The sequence below is a fragment of the Acanthaster planci genome, linkage group LG01, assembly GCF_054643075.1.
Source record: "Acanthaster planci isolate LZ-2023a linkage group LG01, COTS_SCS, whole genome shotgun sequence".
Lineage (NCBI taxonomy): Eukaryota > Metazoa > Echinodermata > Asteroidea > Valvatida > Acanthasteridae > Acanthaster > Acanthaster planci.
Genome location: NC_141777.1, coordinates 31,182,559 through 31,206,351, shown reverse-complemented (window position 1 = coordinate 31,206,351; position 23,793 = coordinate 31,182,559). Strand labels below are relative to the sequence as shown.

The 23,793-nt window shown below is 42.3% G+C and overlaps 1 protein-coding gene across 2 annotated transcripts in view; it reads right to left on the bottom strand.

Annotated features, from left to right (window-relative positions):
* LOC110976709 (xanthine dehydrogenase/oxidase-like) overlaps positions 1-8,976 on the bottom strand; it is a 35,554-nt gene extending 26,578 nt beyond the window's left edge. The window contains exons 1-8 of one of the 2 annotated variants that reach the window (XM_087139325.1): positions 8,800-8,973; positions 7,936-8,453; positions 6,062-6,142; positions 5,520-5,664; positions 4,246-4,413; positions 1,644-1,720; positions 1,165-1,261; positions 655-761 (exon numbers count right to left, since the gene is read on the bottom strand). In XM_087139325.1, the coding sequence (XP_086995451.1) occupies positions 655-761; positions 1,165-1,261; positions 1,644-1,720; positions 4,246-4,413; positions 5,520-5,664; positions 6,062-6,142; positions 7,936-7,995 (735 nt within the window). In that variant the 5' untranslated portion in view covers positions 7,996-8,453; positions 8,800-8,973. Of the gene's footprint in view, positions 1-654; positions 762-1,164; positions 1,262-1,643; positions 1,721-4,245; positions 4,414-5,519; positions 5,665-6,061; positions 6,143-7,935 lie in introns of both variants that reach the window. The other variant, XM_087139331.1, reaches the window with a different exon arrangement.
* Positions 8,977-23,793: the final 14,817 nt, after the last annotated feature.

Genomic DNA, 23,793 nt, shown 5'->3' with positions numbered 1-23,793 from the left:
CGAATAGAGTCCGACTCGAGTCCAAGTCAAGTGGTTCGAGTCTACGATTCTGCAGGAAAGTTTAAAAAAGACCATGTTCATGTACCTACAGACCACCAGGAAAGCTTTCGAAAGTTTTAACGCCTATCACAATTGATGAGGGGCTTTTTTATGCTGTCTTTGCCTTCCCCAAGTAACAATTTACCTCAAGATCTATCAAATTAGCAGTAAGTTTTTAATCATGGGTTTTGCCCTTACCCGACGTACATATTAACACTCAGTGCTTCTCCGATAGCTTGCCAAAAAACTCACAAGCTTAATCGGGTGGGACTCGAACCCACAACCTCTAGCTTGCTAGTGCAGATAGATTAACTACTCGGCCACCGAGCTTGCAGGTCCGAGTCAGATGTAGCGGTGGGTACCGCAAAGTATTTCAAGATGTACTTTTGCATCGGAGATATGTTAATTTTTAATTACGGCTTTTGTCCGTGAATTTTTTGCAAACTCTCGGACAAGCACTGAGTATACAGTATTTATCGATATATACGTCGGGTAAGGGCAAAACCCGTGATTAAAAATTAACATCTCCTTGACGCATAAGTACATCTTGATAAAGCAGTAAGTGCTTTTCACAATTACCCAAAAAGCTGTTTAGTTTTCCCGGAGTTAACTCACCTCTGACGTGAATGGAATGTTTACAGCTACGATGACTTCACTTGTAGCAATGACATTTCTCCTGTAACCGGTGAAGAAGTTTCCATCCATGGTTACTGTGTGGGAACCTAATTAAAAACAGGACAAAAACCCAATTAGGACTTGCTATCTGCTCACAGCTTTGAAGTAGAGTCCAAGGGTACTTCATGGTGAACTTTCTCGCTCATTCAGTAATCCATAGGTAAATCCGCGGCACACATTGTAAAATTGTGCATTTTTATATAGTTCCTGTTTCGGGATTGATTTTCAACCACTCGTCTCAAAATAAAATAGTTTCCAAATGTTCCATTTCAAAACTAACATTCAACAGTGACAAAAATGATCCTGACACGTTTGAGTTGTCTTATGAAGTTCAATTTTTCAATAAAAATGTTTCTTCTGTTGACAGACTGGATATATTTGGGAAATCTGGAACAGTGAATGTTAATGAATGAACAAGTTGGCGGCCGCTGATCGATTTTAATTTCCTACCTTGTTTTGAAGTAAGCTCTAGTTTACACCTCGCAGCCATCAACAAAGGATTCAGGTCGGATATGGGGCTGCCAGTTGCTATGTTACCACCCAAACACTGACAGACATTGAAAAGCAAAGTCACAAAATAAAAAGTTGAATACAACTAGCATGGAGTTTCTGCGTTTTACTATCCCAACTTCTTATTAGATTAGTCCGTTTTTAACTTCAATCCCGACTAAGTAACATATTTGGATTAAAACGATGTATATAGAATTAAATAAATCCTAAAATCATGCAAAATGGATATAGCTTTTACTGTATCTTAAATAAATAGCCCCAAGGATTGATCTTTGACTAGTATAACTGAGCATGTGAACAGTTGACCTCTTGTGTGTTCTTTAGTACTCCACAAAGTGCCAATCGCATGATCCAAATTCTATTTCTGGGCATCATCGGGCTGGAGTCACTCTGAAATTGAGTGTATGAAATAAACTCACAGCAACGTTCCTGATTTGATGTCCAGCAAACCAGCGAAGCATCTCTACAATGGCGGCAAAGACCCGCGTTTTACACTCTGATCAAACAAGGAAAAAAGGAAGAGGTTACTTGTGATGCACGAACCAAAACAACATAGAGAGAGCATACTTCAAGCTGGTTGTATTTCCTTGTGGAGCAACACCCCACGGGAATTTACATGGCTTATTGGCATATATATTTACACAAAAATAAACTACCAAAGGAAATGGACATCTCTGATAGCAGAGTCTAAATAATCCGGCATTTTTGTACATAAAGCAATGGAACATTGCAGTTCAGTGTCTCTGATTACATCACTGTTTTTACATGAATAAGAAAGCTCCTATTAACATAAGAACCGCAAAAGCCCCAAAAGACAGAAATATGGTAAAACAATGGTTCAAAATAAGGTTTAATTGGAACGCCATAGTGCAGTTTCATTGATGTTAGTAAAGCAATATTTCTATTCGCCGTTCAGAATCTACACTGATCCAAATCCCTTGAATGAGTGTCTCGTGAGGGAGTACTACACTCTTCTGGTACTGAATGTCAGCCTGCTGGAGCTGAATGAGGCATACTCTGGCCTCAAAGATGGCTTTCTACACTGCGAGCCTGATGAAGAGTCCAGTAAACTGACTACTTTCGCCACACCCTGGGGCACATACCGTTTGAAACAGGGAGATCTTTCACAAGATACTGCATCAGGCCCTGGATGGTCAATTGTAGTGAAAAACTGATCTAAAGATGCAAGGAGATTGGATTTATCCTCAACAGAGATAACTTCCTCTTCAGTGTGCGTGAGGTACACTTCCTGAGCCATATAATCTTACAAAATGGCCTAACAGATGGTCCTTCTAAGATGGAAGTTCTACTCAACATGAATGGTGAATTATCTGTCCAAATTACTTGTCCAGTACTATAGAAAATTATTCTCCACTATTTCACAAGTTATCGAGCCTGTTAACACACTCACTTGCAAAGTGTCGAATGGTGGAATGCTTGCCATGACGTGGCCTTTGGTATAAAGCTGCAAAAGTTGCCGACCGAAGCGTAAGTCCTGGTCTACTTCAACTCTGAGAATAATCTCGTCATTCACAGTAATGCTTGTGATAGATACATTGGGTGTGCTTTATTTCAACATATTGAAAAGCTCCTGAGCGATATCGAAACCAGGTTGAGAAGGAAATGCTTTCAGTGGTGTTCGCTTATCGCCTACATGTACAGGGAAGAATCCTGCGAGCATTGGCCTATGAAGCTAATGCCAATGGCTGATTCTCTCAGATATTCCTACCCTGCGAGTCTGGCAAACAGAAGTTCCGAACGGTTAATGCACTACAATTCCTGATGCTACATGATGAGGAGCGATTACATGACATCAAACGGATGACATCCTGTGATGACTTTTCAACTTGATCACAGTCGATCCGCAAAAAATGCCGAAGAAATTTTTTGCAACTAGTAAAGACCAAGACTTTGCCCTGTTGAGCATTTGGAACACACCAACTCAAGGCTGATTTCAGGTCTGTTTAACGGTTTCTTAGGCGAATATAAAAAAAGGCACTGATGCCAAAATTACGACACCAACTATGAAATAGCTGGAGCTTTACCAGATAGACAGGCAAAGTGCTATAAACCGGCCCACAAAAGACCTGCCATGACTGATACAAGGTGGCAAAAATTAAAAAATAAACATCTGTGGGAAAACATATGCAAGTACTCAAAACACACTGCACGTTTTCACTGACTCAGCCATCTAGGCGTGACTCCAGTGCCACCCAAACTTGGTTCAGCCGGATACCGCCTGTTTTAACTACAAAAAAACAACAATGCACGATAACCAGGATCCGGTAAACCATTTCCACCAAACGGCCCAAACTGCGACGATCCAGTCGCTGTAGACCTAAAGTACTTACATTCTAATAATATCTTCGATTGTATTCACTTGTAAAACAAAGGAATCATTTCAATCAAAAGAATCGTTTTAATCTGATCTGTCTGGAACAAAAAAGGGTGAGTGAATTAAGTTAGTTTTGGCAAAGGGAGTGAACAATTTATTTGGTATTTTCAGCTGTTCTCACGTTAATTGTAAATTTTCATCAGCTGTTGTTGCCTAATCGCATCACTCATTAACACATCTAAAAGTTTGAAGTAAGAATTCGTACATGGAAGTCTGCATGTTGAAAGCCTTCTCAGAAAATTTTGTTGAGTAACTGATAATGTACAACCAGCACGGGCATGACTCTTCGATTTTAAGCTCAACGTTAATGGATTTTTGAAACTAAATGTTCTAAATGCGATATTTGAAAACACAAAATTCATGTACTTGCACATTTTCCACATTACCGAAAAGGGAGAACTTGGAGCAGCGTGTGTAATACACCTGCCCGAACCTTGCTTCTCTACACCTACAGAGGACGCTGTTCAAATTCTGTCACGGCGGCCTCAAGAAAGTTCTGGCCTACGTCAAAGGTTTGTTATTATTGTGCCCTTCTCGCGCTGGAGACAACTTATACATAAGTAAAAAGAACAGTTAAAATCTTACATACCCATCCCCTTAAATCACTTCAACCCGGTACACTTTACCTGGCTGAGCATGTATAATCTGCTTCAGGTAAAGATCTAGAGAGGTCAGTGACACAGAGGCCCCTACTCTCACCCCGGCGGGCGTGGTGTCAATGCGGATCAATTCTGGGATGTGGTTGACGTCAATAATGAGGGGATAGACCCAATTCTTGAATTTGACTTCAACACCTGCCATAAGTAAACAAAAGGAGACAATTTAATGGATGAAGTATTCATCGTTAGGAAGATGGATTTATTACTTCTGATCAACCACTGTAGCCATAATTGCATTTTTCTTCAGCAATCTGACCAGATCTCATGAAACGAGTTGAAAGCAATCTCTTACTAATGCTTTTCTCAAAGAAGAGATACAGTCTATGGTTGCACTCGAAAGTTTTCATCTATTCTAAAGAAAGTATTAATAGCAATGTTTACCTAAAATCCTTGAAACAGCACCTTTATGTTTTAATTAATATTAGTTTAAGATTTTGTTTCGCTCTTTTTAAAATCTGTTTTAGGGGCGTTTTTGGTGTTATGCTAATGTGAATTTGCATAACCATGAGCAAAACTGTGGTGTAATCCAAGGCGCTGAACCTCAATGTTGCAGTGATCGTGCCCAATGAATGCCAATTTTTTAATATTTTGCTGTCGAAGCTTTCCATTTCCTTTCGCAATTTATGGTTGTTGAAGTATATGGTAATAACCCAGCGAGCAACCTTTTCCCAGAAATGTTTTCAAAAAGCAAATTTGGGAATATGCAAATTGAACAGTGTCTTTCTGGTTTAACATCACACGAACAATACCCTCACTTGTCTTGAAAAGCTAGGTAAATCTGTAATACTTAAACTGCGCACTTTACAATTCACTTAACTCAGGAAAGATTTTAAACAGTGTTCACACATTCAAGAAGAGTTTAAACATACAAAAAAGTGATTCTCAGAAAAATTCATTGCAATGATCCCTTAATTCATTTCTCATCAAAATCAAACATTCCACTGCACTCATCAAAATCCGGTATTCGATAATGTAGCCCAGACCTCCTAAAGGTCTCAGGTTGTTACAACTGGTATTGGCATATGGGTGCATTCATTATATTTGTATTATTCACATTTCATTCTGATCTTAATATTTCCAAGCTTACTTATGATGACTGCCTGTCCAGATCATCATCCCAAGATATGCCTCTCTGTATTACAACCTCCACACTCGAGGTATGTTTGTGCAGGTGCTGAGGTTTTAAGCCTTTAGTGATGAGGTTACTATAAATGTACAGAACATTCAAACCCTTTACTCACCAATTTCTGTGTTTCCAACAACCATCTTGGCTTCAGGATGCTTAACCTTTAGATTGAGCAGTTGCCGAAGTGTGGCTGGTCGTAACCAGGTCAAATTGTCACTTGAAAATGTTTGAATTGCTGGGTGTCCCTCATCCAACATAAGCTGTCGATGAACAAAGAGAAAACAGAGAATACGAATTGCATTAGACACATAACAAAAAAGTAAACCAACAAACATGTACGTACCTGCCAATTATTTTTGTGATCTGAAAGGTCATTGAATTTGCTGAGAGAATGTTTCCACTTCACAGAAAAAAGTAGACTTTGAACAGTAACGGTTCCCTATAAATATGGCATGGGCATAGAGAAAGTCGACAAACCTAAAAAAGGAGTGCTTTATCTAAAACATTTCAGAGTCAATGATGTGCAGTGTATGCACAATTTTTGTTATTTTCAATTGTCTTCATACACCCTTCTATTTAGACAGCTTCGAAAGAACTAGCACCTAACAAATCTTACTAGAGAAGGTGTTGAATTGTAGAATGCACTGTGTAACTTACCATCAGCTCCGGAGGGAATATTGGTTCTTGTGTGGGGTCATACGGAGTAAACTCACTTGGGTCAAACAGCTCTGTTGAGACCTACACCACATGGAAACATCGGAATACCATATATAATAGGCCTACGTGGACTCGGAGTTTTCTCATTCCACCAAAAGTCGACGATATTCTGATATTATTGTTGTAAACAGAGTTTTAGTCTTGTAAATTTAAAGAAGGGAGAGATTTTTAATCATTAATCACCAAGGGGTGCATTAAGAAATTGAGTTGCATGGTCGGATCTACATTTTTGGGCTCTTTTATAGGTTTGCTGCAAAAGAAAGATGCGTTTATAAAAGGAAAAATGACAGCGTATCCCTGTAAGTTGGAGGGGACATTGTTTGAAGGCTACATTTAATAGGTTACTTGAAGGATCGACTAGAAAGTGAGCTTTATATTTAATTTGAATGTTTGCTAAATGTGGGTAAGAGGGTGCATAGGTAATCATCACAATGAAGAGTGTGTTTCTTATATGGTAGTGCTTCATGTATGTCTGAGATCGTACAATTTTGTTGAAAGATGTAGGCCTATTAAGAGAGACTTGTTGCACGGTGGCACCAAAATTTTAGGCTCTTTTGGTCTTGGTTTGCCGTCAAAGTAAGATGTTTTGCTGAAGAAAAGAAGCTTTGGATATGGTGGACCTGGATGGACATAGTCAATCATCAATATTGACGTCAATAATTATTTGTGACCAAACTTACGACCCACTCCTCAGTCGCAAATATTGATGCCAATATTTACGACCAAATTCACAACTCACTCTATGGTCGCGAATATTGCAGTGAATACTCACGACCTGAGAGTGATTCGTAAATTTCGGTCGCGAATATTGACGTCAGTATTGACAATTGGCGATGTTCCTCCAGGGCCAACATAATATGGGGGCTTTCTGTAGGCCATCCAATCAATGATTTAATGAGTACTGGATTGATCAATTGATTATTAATGTTGAAAAGCACTTTAGTAAAGTGCGCCCTCCTGCAATAGCTGCGTGCGTTGAACACGCGAAGTTTTTTGCATGTCGTAGGATTGAATCGGTTGGTAAATTAATTGCTTGTTTATCATTGTCATTCTAATACATTAAAATATAACAAAAATTTGTGTCCTTATTCAAAATTTATCGATGATTAAGAATATAACCATTGTTTTTCACTTAAATAGGTTGCAATTGCCAGACTGTCAGAAATAGATGCAATTTCCCGTGCTCTTCAGGAAAGTTTTTCGTGTCCCTTTAATTTACCAATGGGTCTAGATATTATGTAACTTAGTGCTTTGTGTTTCCCTTCTCTGGTAATTTCAGACCATATACACGGGAACGAGTACCTGAATTATATCTGCCTATTCACATTATTGAGCCTTGGTCTTTCCGCCAACCCATTTATTTATATTTGTACAGGTGTGGAGTCTGAGGAAATAACGTTTCACAACACAAAACAGCAACCAGAATATCATTTCTTCAACAGTGTTTATGGCGATAGCAAGACGTAATCTCCCGTTGTGCAAAGTATACTAGCGACAATTTTCTTAGATTGTGCGATTTGTGGCTAAACACAAGGCCACCAGACAAGCTCTGAGATAAAAACGGCAAGCACCAATTCATCAGTGGAGACTGCAGGGACAAGACCTACAGCCTTGTTTGAATCATATACATGAGCGCTCTCTCTCTCTCTCTCTCTCTCTCTCTCTCTCTCTCCTTTCCTCTCTCTCTTGTGTCAAGACCGAGGAACCTGCATAACCGAATCTCCATGCTAATGACAAAATCGATGGCCACATAAGTGCCTAGGCCACACTTAATTTCCAGTGGCCATGAAGCCAAGCTGGAAGCTACAACCCACCTCAACAACCGATTCAGTAACCACATTGGCAGCAACACTACTAGCCATGCCAGTACCCATTCAAGTTCCCATGTCAGTGTCACTAACAGCTTCGTCCTCTCCAACGAGAAAGACAGGAAGTGTAGCGCCCACGCTACTTGACGTTAATCTGTCGCTGTAAACTCAGCAATCAACACACATCTAAAATTCAATTATAGTGTCTACTTGTCCTCAACTCTCCTTTAATGTCTTGACTGGCAAGAAATAAACCAATGGTGTTGCTGTATCATGAACAATGTCTCATGTGTCTCAACTGTTTGGCTAGTGGACAAGGGTGTCTCCAAATGATGGCAAAAAATACTGGGATGATGCAATTCGGCTCATGTGACAGTTATCAAAGGTGTGATGGATCCCAGTGATGACAATATCTGATGACAGTTGATATGGCTGATGTCTAACATACAGTTGTCGATAGATAATGTATAACGACGCTGACAATGACAATGGTGTCGATGATGATGACGGTTATGATGGTTCGACTGAAAATAATACACAAAAGGAATAAATTATATAGATAAACCTATATGCCACCGTCATAAATCCTGGTCGCAAACTTTAGACCTCTAGTTAAATACACCCTTACATCCATTGTCTAAACGTAACACATGTGCGACATTGTATTATACATATACATGTGTAACATAACATGTCTTACATACATGTGAAACGTGGTTGCCCCAAAACTCGGACATCATACATGTATTCGGAAAAATCTTGCAATTTGTTTGCCCTGGAAAAATAACTTAATAATGGCTTAATAATAGCTTATCTTATTGCCTTTATCCTAAGGCAATAACTAAAGGATAAATAAAGAAAACGACTCACTTTGCTGAGCTGACGGAATGGAAGCAAAATGGGAATTTGGTGACGTATAACTTGTCAAAATGCTCGTGAACCATGTATAAAGTAAAATGGATTGTTCGGCACTGCCCGGTGCGGGCAGAGCGACCTCTATTGATAACACACAACTACTGTGCCCATGAAAGGACTTGTTTAGAGATGTTTTGTCCGCAACAGGAAGCTTGCTATGGTTCCTTGTCAACCATAATGGAAACACTTTATCTGCTTGAGTATCTGGAAGAAGTTTTACTCTCCACACATCGTGTATGAGGAGAGAAAGCCCTGAGCAGTGTTGGAGGTCTCGAGGCCTTGCTATGTAATGGTCTTGGCCTTACCACTCTTTGGAATCGAAGAATCAGACAAGGCTGATTCGAGGCCGCCCGCTTGGATTCAGTTTTCCCAGCTTTTAGTGTTTCCCAAACATTTTTTGCGACACCGTACTTGCGACGTATTCTGCGCATGTGCTGTGGGCATGGATCACTTTTGTGAACAAAAGCATGGTACTGTACCTTGATTCCCTAGTGATGCGATGCAGCTAAATAGATTTTTATGCCCAGGGAACATATTTATTTCCAAAGGATATTTCAAAAAGGATAGCTTTTATTGTACCGGTATGTGTAATTAAAGCTTTTATGTTTGTCTCTTTTTTTGTGGACGGTGGAAGAGGGCTATCCTCTTTACTAAAATGTACTAAGTTGCAAGAAATATAAAAATTGAGCTTTGCAATACCTGCCAAATGATATAATTATTTCCAATCGAATTTGTTCACCACATTTTTTACAATATTGCAAAGAAAGTAACTAATTAATGAAATACAGCATTTGGTTGGTTTTCTTAAACAAAATAAGTAGGACATTGTCGTCATACACCACAATATTTTTGTAAATCTAGATAAATTTTGCTTCAAGGCAACGGTGCTAAAATCACCTTTGATCCTGTATTAAGTTATACGTGTATACATTTGTAATAACTGGCAGTGTTCTTGGTCTTAGCCTTGGCCACTGTGGCCTTGGAGACCCAGGACTTGGACTAGGCTTTAGCCTCGCTGGTCGTGGACTCGACTCCAACAGAGGTGAGACGAAGATAAGGAGCTCCATCCGGCGAGGAAACGGCATCAAGCCGAAAACTAGGAGAAACGTATCCTGAAAGTTAAATAATGGCAGCTAAGACACTTTGGACAGAGAAACAGTCAGAACTTAAATGGAATCTCGCATTTAAACCAGCTTTGAAAACATGCAGCAATTATCAGTTTATAGGTCTTGATCCTCTACCAGTCTGCCAACAGTGTCCGCCCGCACAGGCTACACCAATTCTGTATAATAGCCACTGCTTGCCCTTCGGTTAAGGCTGTACTTGCCACCATGCGTTCCGATTTGCCAAGGGCTTTTACTTTGCCCATGTCGGTTGCTCACAGTGGTAATGCTGCCGTGCCGTGTCCAGTTGCAACGTAGTGATGATCCCAAATACTGGTGCCCGTGTACGGCACGAAAATTGCAGAAACTGAAGTACTGCTAACCTGCTACAGCATTTCACCATTTCCTTTTGGGACTACCTTGCGTAGCTCCTATGCATTTCCTATTCTATTCCCAACGCCACTATTTGGTGTCCCCTTTTTTGTGATACCGGTACCCATTCTTCAGCGCGGGTGTCTCTTACCATTCTCGCATCACGTGAACTTAAACCTATGGGCTGCTTTTACCAACTACCCCAATAGACACCTCACTCAGTCAGCCCCAAACCAAGTGCTAATCCAGGAATTATGAACCAAATTTATTTTGAGCTCAACGGTGGCAGCTACTGCAGGTGGAATCAGCAGGGAAGTTTCAGTCAATAGCGATGAAGATCACTCTGAGTTCCACTGCTTTGACACCATGGTTGATGGCTGTGCCAAAAACAATTGTTCATATTAGTGATTTACAAACGTATTTTATTTTAAAGTATAAGTTGCGGAGACAACCGAACAAAGATGACCTCAGTTTTGAGCACGATGTTCACCCGCTTGCCGATACCTCGTCCACCTTCCATATAAGTTGTATGGTGACATCATGATATGAAGATCGAAGAGATCCCTCCCTAAACTAAATTAACCACCTATGATTCCAAAGGGACTTGTGGAATCGGCATTGGTCGTTCAAAAAAGAGTGCTCTAGAAAGGAAGGCCGAGTTTAAAGCATACTCCACAGCCTTCGTCACCTGTGGCAGGCTCCCTCACATTCATCGGACTGCCTCTTTGAAGGCCATTAGTACCAAAGGTGCATAACTTCTATAGCTGACATCAGTGGGTGGTCAAAGGTTCAATGAAAGTCTACAGTCTAATACCTCACACCAAGTTACCTCAATAAAAGGTGGCGCCGCTGCCTCCTATAAAAAGAAGGAATTCGGGCGACCAGTGTTGGCAACAAATAATAAATGTAACAGGTTTGGAAACCTTTAAAAGAGAAGAAACCATTTCGTATTAAAGCACTGTCCGTATTATGAAAGGGAACAATGGCTGACACGTTGTGAAAGGTTGACCAGCTTCTGTCAGTCAGGGATTTGAGTGGACAACAGAAAGCCACAGATTGGAGGTTGGAGGTGTGCCCGTCATCAGCACCCAGATGGTCAGAAATGCAACCCACAAGTCATGTCGTAAATGCAACGAGATCCACCGGACGGTCCTCCATATCTTTTCAAACAGCCAGGATAGGTGTCATACCACTCCTGTTTTAGCGCCAATTTTTTCCTATGGCGATAGCAGTCCTTCAAACCCAGAAGGATGGAGCCTGAAAATTGCACCAATCATTTGTACGGTGTTGGTACATAACTGAGGACTTACCTACTGTTGGAGGATGGGTCAAATTTGTCTGTGATGCCAATTGATATTGCCAAAGGTCTTCACCTATTAAAGGGACTGCGAACGAGATTGCGATCTTGACAGCTCAAGATATCTGCTTTCCCTGTATAGGACAGGTTTTAAATGTTGGTATTGCTCCTCTTGATGATCCAGACCAGCAAATTGCGGTGAACAATTTTTTTCCTCTCCTATTCTCTTTGAAGTGACCACCCAGCCCTTGTGCTCCACAGAGAGTCTCGTTGGTTCACAGAGCTTCCCTGTTGCGGTCAGAGCAAAACTGGAATGGCTATACAAGGGCCCACCATCCTTCAAGGATGACGGGCTTGAGTAAGGTTTAACTGCCTGTCCACCAATCAGGACGCTGTACTTCACGACAGTGTTTGTGGACAGTGGACAATGGATTTCAAGATGTATACTGAGAAGAAACTTATCAAATCAAAGTATGACCTACTTTAAGCTAACTACGCCTATTTCAATGTAAATGGTGTTTACTGAGTGGCAACTATGCTGCTATGATGCTCGATAAACCCACTTTCTCTCGTCCAGACAGTGCCTCCTTCATTAAAGAGAAAGGAACAGGATCTTTTGAAAGACCCTGATTTGGCAAAGATCCTCTGAAGGAAAATAAGGGAACTCAAAGAGGCAGGCCTTGTCTTTACCGTTGCCCGTCAAGGGGGGGGACGAAGAACCAGAGTCTAACTGTTACATGAGTTCGAATGGAAAGTTCCGTCATTGTGCCTTTCACTACGGTAGTGATTGGTGTTTTTCTTCGACTTCGGAGGTACCAAGTGGTCATTTGTGGGGACCTTGAGGCCCTGCTTGTGTTTTAACCTTCAAGAGCGGCCAATTCATGTCAATATTTCTGTGAAAGGAACCTAACTACGATAAGGAACCCAAAGAACTTGAATGGAATGTCCTTTTTGGACAACATCACATCCACATTGTGCTTCATTTGCTCTTCATGAGTAAGTTAAAGACAGCATAAAAGACATCCTTCATAGTGTCCTGTAGTCTTTGTACGTAGGCAGTTGCCTGAATGGTAAGCCCAACGGGTTGGCAAGACAGAGCAGCTTGTGGGAAAATTGCATACGGCCTTTGGTACCTGAAGATTCCCAAACGTGAAATGTGCAAGTAACAAACTCACAGTGGTCGCCGATCAACCACCCCATGTATTTATATCTGATCACCCAACAACGCATTTAGCGCAAGTACAGGATGATAAAAGAAGACAATGAAGAAATGTTCAGTTTTGGAGGAGGGGGAAAACCCCGGATAAATGTTTCGGGGAAATTCAGGTAGGGTCTGAAAACCCAGTCTACATGTGGACCGAGCCAGATTCGAGCCCAGACTCCCGGAGGTGGAAGGTAAGAAAAGAAACACTGCGCCAATTTGAGCAATGTTTCTCCAGAGGAAGGTGTCTTAGGTCCTCGCCGGAATTTTGAGGAGAATATCCTGACAAACCATCTTTTGCTCTCAGAAAAGTCCATCTTTGCACGAAGGACATTGTACATCATGCGGTGGGCCGGGGATCCACTTGGATATCTGATGCCATTCATATTGACGGGCATGATGTTTGTTCTAGAACTAATATGTAGGCTACATACACCACACATATTGGTACATTTAGTTGAAATGCACTGGATTGCACACTCATCAATTATTGCTGCGGGAATCTGTTTTTGACCATCGTGTGACACCAAGAGGCGGACGTTATAACCATTGAAGGTTTTTCAGGCGTTTGTGCCCTGTATGCCATCCTTGGTATGCCATCCTGTGCACCAGTTTGAGATGGAAGCTCTTCTCAAACTCGAAACCTTTAGGATAAGTGTCATCGGATATATCCGATACTGATCCGATTACGCCTTCCACATTGCTCTAGGGTGGCTGAACTGCGCTCCACCAAAGATAGTTTACACCGAGCAGTATGTCCACAATCGTTGCTGTTGGTGTCAATGCCAGCCATTAATGCAGTAGTTTAGGAAAGAGTTTGTCAACACATAATCTTCCTTTAATGCCAGTCCGCCAGAAACGACGAAGGCAAGCGGAGGATCTGGCATTGGGGTATCTTGTCTTTATGACTGATCCACAGCAAATCCGTGCTTCTTATTCTTTAGCCCGCGTTATTGAAGCACCAGCTGGAGATACGGGTATAAGTATGCGCTGTGAATGTAGAGACTGGTAATTGAGTTTACATCTGCGAGTTTCCCTTATGTGTACTTTTAACGTTATAGCTAACTGTTACTATACTGTTGGTGACGTTATTGTTCTTGAAATACAAACGTTTGTAAACGTTACATTTTGACGGCTGAAAGACAACTGTTGCCCACAGTTTAAGGGCAGCTTTTTCTCAAACCACTTTGGTATACAATGCCTTCGTGCGACAGCTGTGTACGGCGCACAAGCTACGCTTTCCACACGTCGGGCAGGCCCGGATCGGATCATAAGTTAATGGTTTGTTTCATAAATATTTAATATTACCATATAAGAGGAACATAATCATCATTCCTTTTTTATATTGACAATTTAATGATGACCATGACTCGACACATATTTCCAATTCAAATGGGACCAGATTGCCGGGCCGTTAGAAATTGATGCAGTTCCTTTTTTTTTTCGTGTGTGACGATATTTGCGTCCATTAAAAATACAAATGGGTTTAGTTATGTAACTCTGTACCTTTGTTCCTTTTTCTTGTAACTTTAGACCAGAAACACAGGAAACGTACCTAATATTTTTGCCTGCTCACACCATTAGCCCCGGTTTGTCCACCATCCCAAACGATGTATGTTTGCAATTAAGGGGTCAGTGGAAGTAAAAGTTTGCACAACAATAAACAGCAGTTTGAATACTGTTCCCTAAATATTCTACAGGTAGGGTTTTAGTTAATGTAGTTTAATTTTTGGTGCATTTAGGTGAGAGAGTGCACAGGGAATCATCACAATGTAACGGCGTGACGTGTACAGTATACTTGTATGTACAAGACGGAGGGGGGGCGACGGAAGGGTGTTGTGCGACAAGCGCCCTCTACGTTCAAACTCTTCGGTATTGTGCAGCGATGGCGTGCACATCCTTTGTGAAGCTGCGTGAACATGGACCACGATCAAAGAACACTCGGCAATAGTTTTTATTGATAATTTATAAATTTTAACTGTGACTCGGAGTGTTTAAATCCGTATGATATATATTTTTTATATGAGACTTTCACTTGTATCAGAAAAGTTAATTTTTGAGATGAAAATTGTCTCAGGGGGAGATATTTTGTTTACCTGCAATTCGTTTTTTGACCGTGCCGTGCCAACTTGCCAACGCGTTGCCCGCATACGTGTTTGTGTGCGACGGTCGGTTGTGCGTGCTGCATCTCCACGCGCTGTAAATTTTGATCAAACGTGAAGAAATTTTTGACTATACGCGTACCCAAAAGCAATGGACAAAATTTGAATGGAACCCATCACTCGTTTTTTTTAATAATAGTTGTAAATATTCAAACAGAAATCTCACGTTACTTGTACTCAGAGACGCCATTGTTGTTTCTCAGCTGCTGAATTTCCATGTAATGATAGTGGAGTGCAGATGTGCATAGAAACGGGGCTTCAATAGTCTGGTGCTGACATACGTTTTGGGTCTTTACTGTAACAATTATTAGGATACAACTCCAGACTGGTTCTGTAAAGATTACATGACACAGACTGCATTTTTACGCGGCGGGTTCCACAGCGCTATCAGAAAAAAAAACTACGGTAGTACCGCACGGCAGCTATGCGCGCCTAACATCTGACCCTGTTACTGGGTAGAGCGCCATCTATAACTTTGCACCGCGCCTACTGACTAGCACCATCTGTCACGTCACACAACCTCCTGACAGGCCTAAATGCCCTCATTTAGATTAAGCCGAACAAAATTTCCATTAGACGTGACAGGATGATCCTGTTAAACAAGAAACAATTGTTTACATAAACAACAGTGTGTAATACTTTTAATGAGATGCTTACCAAAAGTGCAGGGTCAACAACCTTTGATCCTTCATTTAGATAACGAGGGTTATCATCAAATTCGGTAGTATAACTCTTTTAACACAATTTCGATTTATTGTACAAAAATAAATGTTCTGATTGGAAATAAAGTATCCCTCCTGGGGTAGTCCGCGGACAATCATTTTAAAGATATTTGTCTGGGTTCTTCTAACTCCTTATATATTTAAAAGGTTCGCAAGGACTACTTAGTCTGAACGTCTGTTTTGGAAGGTTTTTGGAGAAGAGAGAACAATCCATCAAGATATCCTAGTAATATTTTCGCTGTCTGACTTCACGATGAATCTCAATGGTGTCCCCAATTGTCCTGGTGTTGATTTCTTCACGGTGGTCGCCGTCCAGGGGATGCTTGGCCTCCGTAGTTCAAACCTCTTAGCGTCCTTGGTTGCTCGGCTCCTTTGCTGGGGTGGCATCTTCTTCGGCAAGGGGGGGGGTGGAGTTGTTGCTGCCTCTTTGTTGCTCGAGGCGCCCTCTGGAGGGGTATAAATTTCCAGAGGGGGCGTGCTCGGATGGACTTCTTCTGTCTGCTGTTCCTCCCGGGATGGGGATGCCTTCAGTGGTGACAACGGTTTGAAATCTTCCTGGACTTCTCCCGAGGTATGTTGATCTTCGGCTCAGGGCTGCTTCTTCCTGTGGGACTGGCAGCCTTCTCTGTTTCCAGCCTCCTTACTTCTTTTGCCGGCTCAGCCCAGTCGGCCTCTTGACTTTCTTCCTGGCTCTGCCCTGGATTTACGTCATGTAGATGGGGAAGACGGTCTTTGTGGGCGGTCTTGTGGTGGCGTCGAAAGTTGTCCCGCCGCAAGTCCTTGTAATTGCATATACCGATAGGAGGGGGGATGGATTTCCTTGTGCCGGAGTAACCCCTTTAGGTGGGTAAACTTCTTTGGGCACTTGGTGCATGAGAATTGGATCTTTGCGCCGACCTCCATTTTTTACCTTGGCTATGCTAACTTATTGGTCCTTGATTCAACGTCTGTAATATACCAAAGGAAACAATTAATAAGTTATTTATTCCTTAATCAAATTTTAAATATTCATGTTTCATAATGGTGTAGATGTTATCGGTATCTTATTGGTAGCTTATGTTCTCGCTTTGGGTATCGCCTTTTCTTTTCAACGTTGTCACCCGTCTTATCATGACCCAACTCTACTGATAGTACTCGGTTCAAGCGCTGTGTTATCTTTGCCTGAAACTTCAAGACAATTGTTTCCTCTTTCTGAGGTAACCAAGATCTCAGGATGACTGTTTCCTTCATCCCTACCACCCCAAGGTTCAACCTCCTCAGGATGTTCTTGCGCACTCTCAGCGCCTGTTCTGTCGATGGCCTCACTAGAGGGAGCTCTACTAGGGTTGCTCCATGGATCCATTGGACTATTGTGGCAAGGTTTCAGCCTATCGGCATGTGCAACTCGGGGCTTTGCGCCCTTTGTCCTCTAGATGCGGAACACAACATCCGAGAGCTTCTTCAGTACTAAATACGGCCCGTCCCACTTTAACTGGAGCTTGGGGCTAACCCCTTTCTTCTTCGCGGGGTTGCACATCCAAACAAAGTCCTTCTCTTGGATACCAGGATCGCACGCCCGGCGATCATAGTTCTTCTTCTGGCGCCTCATAGCTTTCCCCAGGCATTTCTGTGCCCTCTCGTGAGCACTCCTAATCTGGACCCTGCAACTCTTCGCATAGTCACTTTTTGCCTTTTCATCACTTGGGGCCGGCTGCTAGATTGTTGTGTCAACCGGGAGAGTGACTTCTCGACCTAACATCATCATGTTTGGGGTTTCTCTGTGTAGTACATTTGCATGCGCTGGTTGGGAATGGGAGGTACTGGTCCCTATCGCGTTAACCTTTGTGCGGATCAATCATCATAGAAACCATGGTGACGAGAGTCTTATTGAAGCTTTCTATGAGCCCGTTTGACTTAGGATTGTATGCTGTTGTTCTTGACTTACTTATTCCCAGCAGCCGACACATTTCCTGGAATACGTCCGATTTGAAGTTGGTCCCTTGATCCGAATGGACCTCCCTCGGCACCCCAAATCGACAAACCAATTCTCTGACAAACTTCGAGGCTACTGTTTTAGCCTACGCATCTGGGAGCGCATATGCCCCCGTCCATCTTGTGGTGTAGTCTCCAACTACCAGGATCCAATGGTTCCTCTCTTCGGCCTTTGGGAGAGGAGCGACCAATTATAATGCCACTCTATCCATAGTTCCTTGAACATTATACTCATGCAAGGGCGCCCTCCGTTTCTTTGGGGCGGCTTCTTCCTTGCACATTGATCACATTTCCGGATGTATGCTCTTACATCAGCACTCATACCTGACCAGAAGTACCGCTGCTTCACATGGGCCAGTGTTTTCTTCAGGACAAGATGGCCTCCCAACTTCCCACCATGCAATTCTACAACAAATTCGCGTCTGAACATCTCAGGAACCAGCAACCTCCATTGAACTGAACTACCATCATTCGACTCCCATCGTTGGTATAACACACTGTCTCTACTGACAACTGGGCCCTGTAAGACCAATAGGTCTTCCCTGCCGAGGACCTGTGGGCTACTTCATCCCAAGGAGGGCGCTCCTCTTCCTGCACTTAAAAGTGCAGGTGCTGTGGTGACATACCTTCTTCGGTGGTATGTCACCATCACAATTATTTTGTGCATTACAAAGATCGCACTGTTTACAAGGTCGTCTAGAGAGAGTATCAGCATTCTGATGCTTGGCACCCGGACGGTGCTGGGTTGTGACGTCATACCCTAAAACAACCTCCAACCATCGTGTAAGTTGTCCTTCCGGGTTCTTTGAGTATTACCAGAGAAGAATGATCCGGCTGCAATTTGACCTTTTGACCGTAAAGGTACTGGTGGAAGTACTTCAAATATGTAACCGCAGCGAGCAGCTCTCTTCGATGTGACGCAGTAGTTTCTCTCAGCTTTGCTCAACTTCCGGCTTGCAAAAGCCACAACTTTCTCGACACCGTCATGCACCTGAGACAGTACAGCTCCAATGCCCTCTAAACACGCATCTGTATCCAGAATGTACTCGCTACTTGGTAACGGGTAGGCCAAGTCCCAAATGAATTCTTTTGACTTTGACGTCAAGGTATGCAGTAAGCTGGCGATGCTAGCAAAGTCTTTGATGAACCTGCAGTAGTACGAGACAAGGCCCAGAAAACTCCTCACCCCCTTCACGTTATTTGGGACCGGCCAATCAGCGACTGCCTTAACCTTAGCGAGGTCCGTTGCTACACCCTCAGCCGACAAAATGTGGCCAAGGTAGGTCACTGACCTCTGAAACAGGTTTATACACTTGCTCGGCTTGAATTTAAGCCCAGCACTTCTCAACCGTTGAAAGACTGTTAAGAGTCGTCCCAACTCCTCTTCTACCGTTTTGCAAATGACAATGACATTATCAAGATACACCAATAAGATCTCCCACTGCAGTCCTGACAACACTGTCTCCATCAGCCATTCCGTACCAAAAACTTGACTTCTGCTGTGCATCCTCGTCCAAGGCTGCCTGCAAGTACCCCTAGCACATCCAACGTGTCATCAATTCTTGGCAGAGGATAGGCATCCTTTATTGTTACCGCATTCGGTCCTCTATAGTTGATACACAACCGTTTCGTCCCGTCTTTCTTCTGTACTAACACAACGTTAGCCACGCCTCTTCAAGTCTTCCACTTTGAGACTGATCTCTTGTTGGTCAACCACAGGGTGCCTCCTCGGCTTCTTTGTTCTCTGGTCTGGCGCCACCAGTGTCGATGCTGTGCTTAACTATATCAGTTCTGCCTATATCGTCGTCACCCTTTGAAAACACATCCTGAAACTCCATCAAACACCCTCTCAATTTTGCATGATCATGTGGGGCCAAATTCCTCTGACTTCGGCCGTATAACTCGGTCAAATGATTGGGTAGCGCCCCCTCGTGTCCCATAATCGTGTCTGCCGCTGGCGGAGTTTTCACCTCCACCTCCACGGGTGTTATCGTTGCAGCTTTAGTCCCTGCACGCACGACACGTTTCTCCTTATTTAGGTTCAATACTCGAATGGGCACCACTTCAGCTGGTACATCAACCACAGACTTGGCCATTACCAGGCCCTTTTCCGCAATTCAGCCACCTGAATCAACTGGTTCCATGATCATTCTTCCTGTCAACTCCTCATACTGACAAGCAACCCTTCCGGACACAATGGTCTCATGCCTAGTCGGTATCTCCGTAGTCCTTGTCACTACCACTCTGCCGACAAATGGCGCAGCGGCAGCACTTGTACATGTACACTTAACTCATTCACCATTGACATATAACTCAAGTCTTGTGAAATGCAGACTTCCCCCTGTAGATATAACGGGGAAAATGGCACACTATGGGGAACTTGCAAAACAACAAAAACTCTATTTAAACCAAGGATCTTTGAGGGAAAAGTCGCAGGAAACTGGATTAATAAGGGGAACTACTCCTATGAAAAGACGCTTACTAAAAGTATAACAAATTTCTAACTCTGCCACACTCGCCCCATCTGAAATAATTGCTGTCCCTAGCAATGATACAAATAAAGAATGTTTATACAATTATAAATAAATGCGTTCAGCAGCAGAGTACAATTAAAGAAACATGGAAAAGTGGGAACTCTGTTTATTAAACTTAATCTTGGAATTTATCTGGTGGTGGAATGAGACGGTGGCTATTCTGTGACCCAGGTGTAACTGGAATTGTTGCTGATGTCGCCTCATATAGCTCATCGTCTCATTGTGAAGACTTGGCCAGAAGAATTTCTGCCGCACAAGCTTCCATACCTGTCCATAGGTCATTCCCCATGCTGTGGTCAAGCCCCTTGAAAACCTCCTCCCTCGTTCCACGGGGTAGTACAGGCAAGTACCTTGCCTTGGCTCCGCCTGTCTTGTATGGAAGTACACCTCCACTCACTTCCAGGTATTCCCACGCATGAAGTAGCTTCCGTACAAATTTTGGTTGATGTGCCATTTTCCTTCAACTTATACTCTTGGCTTTGGCCAACTTGAGCTCCACCACTCTTTTTATGGCTGGATCACTCCTCTGGGCTTCTCGTAAACTTTGGCTACATATTGTGCCTCCGTCGTCTTCGCTCGACTTGCTACTCGGCGGGGCAATGGTAGGGACTTCATCATCGGGACTAGACAAAGGCGTGTAGGGTGTTTCTGCAGGATGTGGGACTGCTGGCTTTCTGGTGCGGAAATGGGTGGTAGCGTATCTTCGATACGCTTCTTCCAGTTTGTGACTGATGTACATGTAAGGTGCGCTCTAAGCTCAGGATGTAGTGCCGCTGCCTCTGTTGCTCTCCATTACTTGGGTTAAAGCTTTCTTCAACATCTGGATCTGCTGAAACTGCTGTAGAATGATGCCTTGCATGCAGGCCTAATGCCTTAACACCTCCAACACACTTGAACTCGGCTCGACTGTCATGACATCATCTGTGGCTCGGCTGTCATGACATCATCTGTGACAAGACTGGAGTCGTCTGGTATGGGGTCAGACCAAAAGCTGGAGTGGAGTCAGGACGTCAGCCACTGTACACTCACAGATCCACTAAACGTCACTCTGTTGGTTGTGACCTAATCTTAGACCAAGAATATGAAAGACCAAAAACCTTGACCTAACGTATGTTGTCCTTATTAATAAAATTTTAAGCTAAGTTTTACTAAAAAGAAAATATTCCCCAACCGGATCTTCCAACAAAAATAGAAAACCAAGTAACGAGGGAAAATGGCACACTTCGGGGAACTTGCAAAGCAACAAAAACTCCACATACACCAATGATCTTTGAGGGAAAAGTCGCAGGAAACTGATTTAATAAGGGCAACTACTCCTTTGAAAAGACGCTTACTAAAAGTATAACAAATCTCTAGCTCTGCCATATAGACAACAACCAGTCCATTCCCAACATAGGTGGTATTCCGATATCTACAAATGCGGCTTTAACGTACCCGGTGTACAGTCTTCCCGATTCGCAAATCTAACCATGCACTCCCATATATTTTCAACGGGCTACCATAGACCTGCCGGACCCTGGTATCACACTTTTGCAGAGTCGGCCTCTGTTCTTTCGGTAGCTGGTAATATACTGTCATGTTAATCAACGTGTCGGTAGCGCCAGAATCGATAATTATTCGAAGCTCGGTTGATCTAATCGACCCCTTATTGTATAAAATCGCTCCCGATGCGATTTTGACGGCCAAATGCAACGCACACGAGTGCGATGTTAAATAAGTCGATTTTTTCGGTATATCTGTAAAAGTGTAATGCATGAACGCATCGTGTACGCAACATAGGGTCTACCGAAAAAAAGGAACATATGGGAAGGTGCCTTAAAAAGTTCCTTACTTAATTGGTACATAAATCAGGTAGAAATTGAGCAACTTAACCCTGGCATTAGGCCTACTGTCTGGATCGTCAGACTCCAAAGCTACTAACACTACACTACAATGACTGAAGTTTACAACCTTGATTTACTGCATTCAACAGACTAAATAAGTTTTGTGATGATTTTGCTGACATCTCTACGAATACGTACCCCTTCCTCCTGTTCATTAGCATAATTCTGTTCATTGTTCATACAGCAGTTTGTATCACCACCACAGCATCCTTCCTGAAAATTTGATAAGTCAAATGCTGGAATGAAATGCATTTATGTAATTTTATTCTGAAAGTTAAGAGTGCTGAGTTATGTCATTTCTAAAAACCAGAAAAATGACTACATACACAGATTTCCACAGAATTAAAACTTGACGAATGATTAACGAGCCCTATTAGAAAATTAGATGCACACTTGCCTTTTTTTTCATTTTTTTGTTACATGCAAATAATTCTGTAAATAAATGTGCCATCAGTGACATATACCGGGGAGATGTGCAATCAACTTTTTTCTCACATTGCGTATCATGTACATTCCACAGTGGGAGTTGATAACAGTTTTAATCCAGATCCAGAAGTGCAGAATAACCAAAAGAACCAGCGAAATATTAAATAACAGGGTGTGTGATTTTTGTCAGCAAAACCAACCGATATTGAGCATATTGTAGCACACACCTAATGCATTTCTAAAGCTGTTCAGCATTAGGGTTCTTTCTTCAATTCCACATAAATGGAGAGAAATCAATGGGAAATGGGACTACATTACTTTTGACGTTAACACAAAAACAATTGTTTTCCTTTATGGAACTTTTTATGTTATTTATCGTAATGTACAATGCAGTTCAGCCCCGAGGGTGACCATATGAGATGATTCCATTCAATAATACTGGACACCATAATTTTCTCTGTTCTCACAATCTGTCTGGAAATAGATTTCATAGTACCAAAGGCCAAATGGTGTGTGCATGATGATGCGTAACAAGCGAAAGTGGGAGGACCGCACATCATGTTGAATTTTTCAATTTATATCTACTAACCTTGGTGAATGTCTTGTAGCCTTGAAGGATCGACCGATATCCTGTGCAGCGGCACAGGTTGCCCTCTAATGCGCTCTCTATTTCCTCCATAGTCGGGTGGGGATTGTTCCTCAGCAGGGTATACATTGACATAACAATGCCGGGAGTGCAGAAACCACACTGAGAGCCATGGGCCTTGGCCAAACGTTCCTATCAAAAACACCGAAGTTGGTATAAGTGTTAAAAAAAATCTGAAAACCAAACGGTTAATGTACAGACCTATACTAATCACTGAGGTTACAACATAAAAGAACTGGCCTGGCTTCTTTAGTACACTTCTTCTTACTTCTTCTTTACTTCTTAATTCAACCGAATTAAGAGTAAATGTTTAACAAAACGGTCACTACTTTTTGTTCCTCTGTTTTTACGAAGTGAAACAGTCACCTTTTGCTCGCTTGCAGGTAAAAAAATAGTGAAAATACTATGTTCTGTATGTTGTGTGCGTGCATGCTGAAATGTAACAAAAGGTACTTTTTCATTCATGTGCACAGAGTGGCAAAAAGTGTGTGCAATCAAGACTTCCAGGTTTTGCTGTTTTCACGAAGTGAGACAATTTTATTTATGAATTACCGATTACTTTAAACAATACTGCAACAAGGTGAGGATTAACATTTCAAAACTATATACTTTTCATGAAAGGTAAGAGATTT